The sequence below is a fragment of the Triticum dicoccoides genome, chromosome 3B (assembly GCF_002162155.2).
Source record: "Triticum dicoccoides isolate Atlit2015 ecotype Zavitan chromosome 3B, WEW_v2.0, whole genome shotgun sequence".
In the NCBI taxonomy this organism is placed as follows: domain Eukaryota; kingdom Viridiplantae; phylum Streptophyta; class Magnoliopsida; order Poales; family Poaceae; genus Triticum; species Triticum dicoccoides.
This window is the reverse complement of record NC_041385.1, coordinates 137,571,395-137,578,513: the sequence shown is the minus strand read 5'-3', so window position 1 is coordinate 137,578,513 and position 7,119 is coordinate 137,571,395. Positions and strand designations below refer to the sequence as shown.

The following is a 7,119-nucleotide window of genomic DNA, read 5'->3' as shown; positions in this document are numbered from 1 at the left end:
TGTCACTCCCCTGAATGTGTACTCCATGGTGTGGTGGTCAATATCTACAATACTATCTGGGTTGGTCCTCTCCACTTCACCTTTGAATGAATACAACAATTGAAAAATTTCCTGCCAGTTACCATAAATAGAATCCATAGCATGTTGTTTACCATTGAACAACCTCATGTATGGTAAATCTATCTTGAACTTGTCTTTGATGTTCTTCTGCCATTCCTTTGGACTCACTTGCTGGTTTTCTTTCACCCACTTCTTTACTTCTTTTGCCACCCATCTTGACTTGGATCTACTGATTGTATCCTTCCTAAGGGTTGATTCCTGGCATGTGTGCTTAAAATGGTTCACTTTGACATGAACATTCATGCTATTTCGCATTTTAGATGCGAGCAACCTCCATGGACAACCCTCAGTTGGACAGTGCACTCTGTAACGTACTTGATCGCTCTTGTCAACTTTGAAAGTACGTTCTACCTTGATGCAGTATGTCACAAGTGCGTTTCTACACTCAGTCATGGATTCAAAAACGGTACCTTCTTCCATATGAGGGTTCAAAGGGTCTCATTGAACAACTACAAGGTCTTCATCCTCACCCACCATGTCATCGTCCACACGGACTGCATTGTGAGCCTCATCTTGGTTTTCAGCCCGAGGTGCCCGTCGTAAATTCTGAATAACATCAGAATATAGCTTCTCTTCATCAACCCCAAAAATGTAGGCATCAGGCTCCACTTCAAGGGGGACCCTACTGCCGGTCCCACGCTTGTCGAGCCACCACGTCGTCGTGCACTAACTGAACTATTTTGGCTAGAGATGCCATTACAATGACTTGGTTCTCCCCGAGATGTTGCACCCGCCATCCTAGGTCGAAATCCCTGCTCAAGCACATCAATTTGTAGCCTCACATGAAAATTCTCTTTCTCTTTATGCCTAGGAAACATGATAGCCAGCTCTTCATCATTACTAACTGTCAGCCATTTCTTTTCCCCATCATAGTATTTGTATTCCACTTCATCAAGCAAACCCCAAGGATATTGGCTACAAATTACCTCCCCAAATTGTCTGAAACTCCAATTACAAGCCATTGGCAACATATCATCAAAACCTCCTTGGAATTTCTTCTTATTCTTTGCATTCAACATGTACCGGTCCCTTATAATGTGCACCAAGAAAGCAAATCGCAACTCCATCCTAACCGATGAAAAATATAGACGCAAAAAGCACACTAACCGGGCAAACCAACTCGAACTGTTGAAATGCACAACTAAGCTCAATCCAAAGAGGAGGCATGACTTACCCCTCAGGAACCTAGTCGTGGATGTTGCGGATCTCCAGCCTGATGCCTGCCTCACCAAATACTCCGGGGTCACCGCTGCTCGCGATTTTGCCCTGGGTTTCACCAACGTACTTCAAATAGGTCCACGAACCCCCCACCTATCAGCGCTCTGGCCGGGCGCACGGAAGGAGGCCGCGCCACAGGTAGAGCAGGTGGCGGGCGCCCCACCTGTGGCATCGCAGGAAGGTGGCGGGCAGAGCAGGTAGCGGTGGAGCAGGACGGCCGCAGCCGCGGCCGCAGCCGCGGCCGCAGCAGTGTAGCTGGCGGCTACGCTGGTGGCGGCGGCGGAGCAGGACGGCCGGCCGGCGGACGGGACGGAGTGGGCGTCGAGTTCGCAGGTTAGAACCCTAGGATTGATTTGCGGATTTTGTTTCACGGTCCCACATGTCAGCTCCGAACCCACATCCACGCGGTCCCACGTGTAAGCTCCGAACCCACTACCAGTTATGCGGGCGGATGGAATGGATTAAAATCTGGCCGTTTGACCTTGTCATAGTAGCTGCGCATGGACTAGGGGCAAAATTGAGCACGATTCGCCACTGAGGGCAAAACTAAGCACATGGACACCACTGAGGGCAAAAGGATAATTAACCCCAAAACATTATATCATTGAAAATTATGTTCAAATACGAATCCGACGATATAATTTTTGTTGACATGGACTAACATTTTGTCAGTTAAATTGGTAAAAGTTTAGCACAAATTACATAGGGGACTAATAAACCAGGACAGCGGTACTCTAGAAGATTCCAATAAGTGATGGGAGAGGCCAGGGGGCACCCCTAGCCCTCCATGAATCCAAGCTATGCAACCAGGGGCCGACCCTCATGGAGTAGACACGTGGGGCCCCCTAGCACCGCCTTGCGATGATTCCTTTGCCCATAAACCCCATATTTTTCGAAAACGTCTGTACCATATTACCATGATTTTTTCCGCCGCCGCAAGTTTATGTTCCGGGGAGATCTAATCTGGAAGCCTATTCCGGCATCCTGCCAGAGGGTGAATCCATTGCTACAGCCATCTCATCAACCTTGCTACCACCAAGAACATGTGTGGGTAGTTTCCTTAGGACGTTATGGTCCATAGCCGTAGCTGGATGGCATCCTCTCTCTCAAGTAATTCAATACAAAGTTCTGGTGAGGTTCCTGACATGATTGACATCAATAAAATGTAATCGGTGGTTATGTTTGTTAGAATATGATGAATTGATACTTTATTATCAGATTCTTCATTGAATTATATTGAATCTTATGAAGTTTCTTTGCTCCACAAGTGTATGCTTTTCAATCTATTTGTCGTCTCTAGCCATGATTGGTTGGTAGTTCTTCATAGATATTTGTGCATGGTAGTGAGCTCAACCTTGCGGTGAATTTGATCCTGTTGATAAGGGATTGGACACATATTGTGTTATTGCCACTAAGGATAAAATGATAGTTTCTTTATCACTTACATATATATGATAGTTTTATTGTCTACACTCTTCCCTCATACTAATTGCAATGCTTTTTTTATTATAAACTTAATGTTGGATAGTAGGCTTGGGTGGAGTATTAGTTGAAGATGAAGTTGGATAACGATCTACAAATCACGGACGTAATGCCTATGCAAGATCATGCCATGAATGATCATAGTCATTACTCCTATAAAGGATGCTGGAATACCCGCATCCTTGGGCTCCTCGCGGCGAAGAGAGGCTCATGGTCGTCGGTCATCATTTGGCTTGCGGCGGGAGCCTCTCAGGGCCGATGCAAGCCGTCCGATCTGGCCGGACAGCTTGCGCGTGGGCGACCTGGATGGATGGTCCATGACGGATGGACCGCATGCCAGACCGAGGTCACCGCCCTTGGGTGGTTCTCGACATGGACCCGCCCCCGTGTGGTGGCATATCCGGACACTCCTGGCGGTGTGTATACCCCCTGTCGGGCCAAAGCCATGGGGCTGAGTCGAGTAGCGTCTGATCCGATTAACTTGGTTGGATGGTCCATGATAGGTGGACCTCTTAGTGCGCCAGGGGCCATCGTCATTGGCGTCGGATCACGCGAGAGATCCACGGGCTATGAGAGCATACGTGTCATCGGTTGCTTTGTGGCATGCAGCGGTAGCCTCTCGGGGACGATCTGATTCGTGTGATCTTCTCGGCCGGCTCATACCCGGGAGACCCGGCTGGGAGGTCCTTGACAGGTGGACCGCCGGGTCTGCCCGGGGCCACTCTCATTCGCCAGCGCCCGTTGATTCTTGCCCGCGCGGGGGAACAAAGGCCCGCCGCCGGGCCAAAGCCACGTTGTTGGGTCAGATCATGGCGGGCCCAGGTGAATCAGCTGGTAAGTGCATGACAGGTGGGCCAGCCAGCGCATCCAGGGCCATCGTTATTGGGGTCGGGTTGCTTGAGTGACTTGAACATTGACACTGGTGGTGTGACCGGGGAGGGAAATGTGCTAGAAATTGATTAGTGAATCATGATATACGCTTCTCTTCATCGGCGATGGTTGCTGCTCTAGTTTAGTGGTCCTATGAGGCCTTCCCATGAGGACTCCCGTCTAAGTACTACAACAAGGTTTGGCCGACATCAGTGAGAGAGGGGCGATGATGGTGGCACGTCTTCAGCTCACTCCAGTGCTTGTTGTTGTCGCCGACCAAGATGTAATTTCTATTAGTCCTGGTATTATTTGTGCTCCCTTAATAGTGGATGAATAAATCGGAAGTTTTTTTCCAAAAATAACATACATTGTATGTTGTATTGGCTGAAGAACTCTTTATGTCCATGTATATCTTGTTGGTCTACAACATATAATGGATCAGAACCACCCGTTTATGTCCATGTATATTATGTATATATATAATGAGAACCACCCTTTTTCAATTATTTTGATCATATAATATATTGTTATAATTATGGCAATATTCACTCCACAAATAGGCTTAATTAGTATTAATTATGCCCTATATATAGGACATGCGGCAACTATCAAAATCCATGGCATCTCAGCCTTATATTTGGATACAAGTTATTGTTGGTGTTCTTTTCTATTGTGTGCATAGAAAGTGTTTCTTCCAAGAAAAACATACTCTATACGTATTATTGACTGAAGAAATCTTTATGTCCATGTATATCATTTAGATTTACAAATATATTATTGATCAAAGTCGTTCTTTTCTATTAATTTTATGAAGAAGCAATTTATATTGTTTTAATATCATAATATATTGTATCAATATGCCAATATTCACTCCACAAATATGCTTAGTGAGTATTAAATATGACCTATATATAGGCCAATGCAAAATCCATGATATATGAGCCTTATATTTGGATACAAGTAATTGCTTGCATTAATCATGGGTTATGGCATAAATTTTGCATGCTGCTCACGGCTTTAAATTCGGACGGTCATAGCTACTTTGCTGAATGAGTTTGATATATCAGTAGGAACAAAACAGATTCGTGTACTTTTTCGCCTACCGAAGTTCTAAGGAGGTCGACAACCGAAGCCAGCGGTATTTCCTTAAGCCGTTCATCTAGTAATGTTTATACCCTTCTACTCTAGTTATCCTTGGATATATAGCTTCTAAAGTTGAGCAGGAATCCTCCATGACATCTCTTATCCCTTGTATTCTTGGAAGAAAGGTAGATCCACCATGGAATGAGTGGATACACAAAGAAAGTAGCATTTCATCATTTTGCTTGGGAGATGGCTAGGATCTTGCTAACATAGATCTGATTGTATATATTCATAGATCTGATCGTATTATTCTGCCTATGATGCTATTATTTATTCTAATATGATTTCCCTCGCATAGTATATTTTAATTTCTTGCTTCTACAATTGTAGGAGTAGTTGGTACTTATCTTATTGTATGTAAGGCCTTGTTTAAATATATCACATACGGAATCTGTAGATAGATACCAATGTATATATAGATAGAGTAAGGTTTTTCTGATACATATAAAAGAACACGATGAGATAGAAAGTAATAGTTTTGCGATAGTGAATTCAGGAATATGTAGGGCATATATGTTTAGAAATTATTGAAGTAATCAGCGGTAGATAATCATGAATATGTGATAGTGAATTCAGGAAATTATGTCAATATATTTCTGAGAGTAATTTAAGTCTACTTGATTACATCTTGGTCTAGGAAACTCATACAGATGAATTTTAAGTATTCTTAATGTGGAGTAACATCCGACTGCGTTGGAAATTAAAATCTAAATCTAAATGTACTACGTTGCCAACTAAAGTCTACTTGATTTCTTTTTTCACTACTGCATTCTTTTTTCTTAAGATATTTGTTCATTGTTACCTTTAACTCTACACATGAGAATATATATTTTGTTTCATGATAACAGATCACCATGGATGGGGAGTTGCCAGAATACGACAGTGATGTGCAAAATATGTTGGATCACTTCATCACAAGCGAACAGGGCCACCTACCCCCGCACGAGCATGGTGATGAGATGCATGACCTGCTGGGAGCCACTACCAACATGGGCAACACTGACGATGCCAACGCTGCTGCTGCAGACAAAGGCAACAATAACGATGAAGAGACCAATCATGTGCAGAGAATGGTGACAAGGCGTGCAAATTATAACCGTCTCCGTGGAGAACAAATCCAACAACTTGAAGCGTACAATACATACTTAATCAGTGTTTCTTACCTATCAAAAAACATGTGTACTAATCCATTTTCTTTAACATGATATGTAGTGTGTTCCAGAAAAGCCCTTATCCAGATGCAGAACTCCGGAAAGACCTTAGCGAGAGGCTTCACATGAGTGCCCTGCAGGTCAAGTTTTGGTTCCAAAACAAACGCTCCTCTAGCAAGGTATGTATTCCATTCTTTTCCACAGTGAATTTTCCACAATGAATTAAATGAGATTTGGCCACATGGGTCACCTAAGACATGCAGCTATGCAAGTTTTACTGTTAAACAATACAAACTCCACTAAAAATAGTAGCATTATTGGTCATCTAATATTACAATGTAGTACTATAATCCCCTCGTGAACATGGTAGCATGCATACATTGCTAACCCCTAAAATGACGCATAACTGAAATTAATAAATGCAGGGCAAGAGGCAACTACAGGACACCAAGAATCTTCAGGGAGAGAACCAGATGCTAAAAGATGAAAACCAAGCCATCAAGTGGGTCGTTGAAAACAAGACATGCCTCAAATGTGCAGGGGTGAGGCTAAAAACTCAGGATACCTCGGAGCACCAACGCCTATGTACAGAGAATATGAGGCTCAAGGAAGAACTCCGCCGTGCCACCGCCTATCTTAAAGAACTCAGCATGAGGCCCCAATTTACCCGCGACTAAGCACAGCGTCTTCTGTGTTAGTCAACATCGCATGAACCCTAGTTTCGCTTTATTCCTCGGCTAGCAAATAATGCGCCATGTTGTGTGTGTATGTACACGACTTGGCTGCTGGTTTATTTCTTTATATGTAGACTGTTGTGGTTACTATATGGGATGGCATGAGGCCTAGCGATTGCGGCAGCAATGTTGGGGTTGTGGAGTGAGTGGCTTCGGGATGGCATTGCCATGAAGCTCGGTCCAACTAATGTCTTTCTCCCTTCCTATTTGTAGCTGAACGGCTCAAGTAGTGGCCAATTAAATGAATAGACAAGCAAAAACAAAAATTCTGCTAGTTGAATGCCGCACAAGAATTTTGTGTCTTGTAACATTTCATCGTGTGAGTGTGTCATTCATTGAGATAGCTTTTACCTCCTTCTCAGCAACAAAAAGTGGTATGAGATCATTGATCCTGTTCTGGA

General features: G+C 43.8%; 1 protein-coding gene across 1 annotated transcript; it reads left to right on the top strand.

Annotated features, from left to right (window-relative positions):
* Positions 1–4,730: 4,730 nt before the first annotated feature.
* On the top strand, positions 4,731–6,972 carry LOC119280983 (homeobox-leucine zipper protein MERISTEM L1-like). The gene is made up of 4 exons (XM_037561646.1): positions 4,731–4,828; positions 5,682–5,965; positions 6,046–6,163; positions 6,410–6,972. Exons 2-4 carry the CDS (start codon positions 5,688–5,690, stop codon positions 6,659–6,661), a joined length of 648 nt encoding a protein of 215 aa, XP_037417543.1. The 5' UTR covers positions 4,731–4,828; positions 5,682–5,687; the 3' UTR covers positions 6,662–6,972.
* Positions 6,973–7,119: the final 147 nt, after the last annotated feature.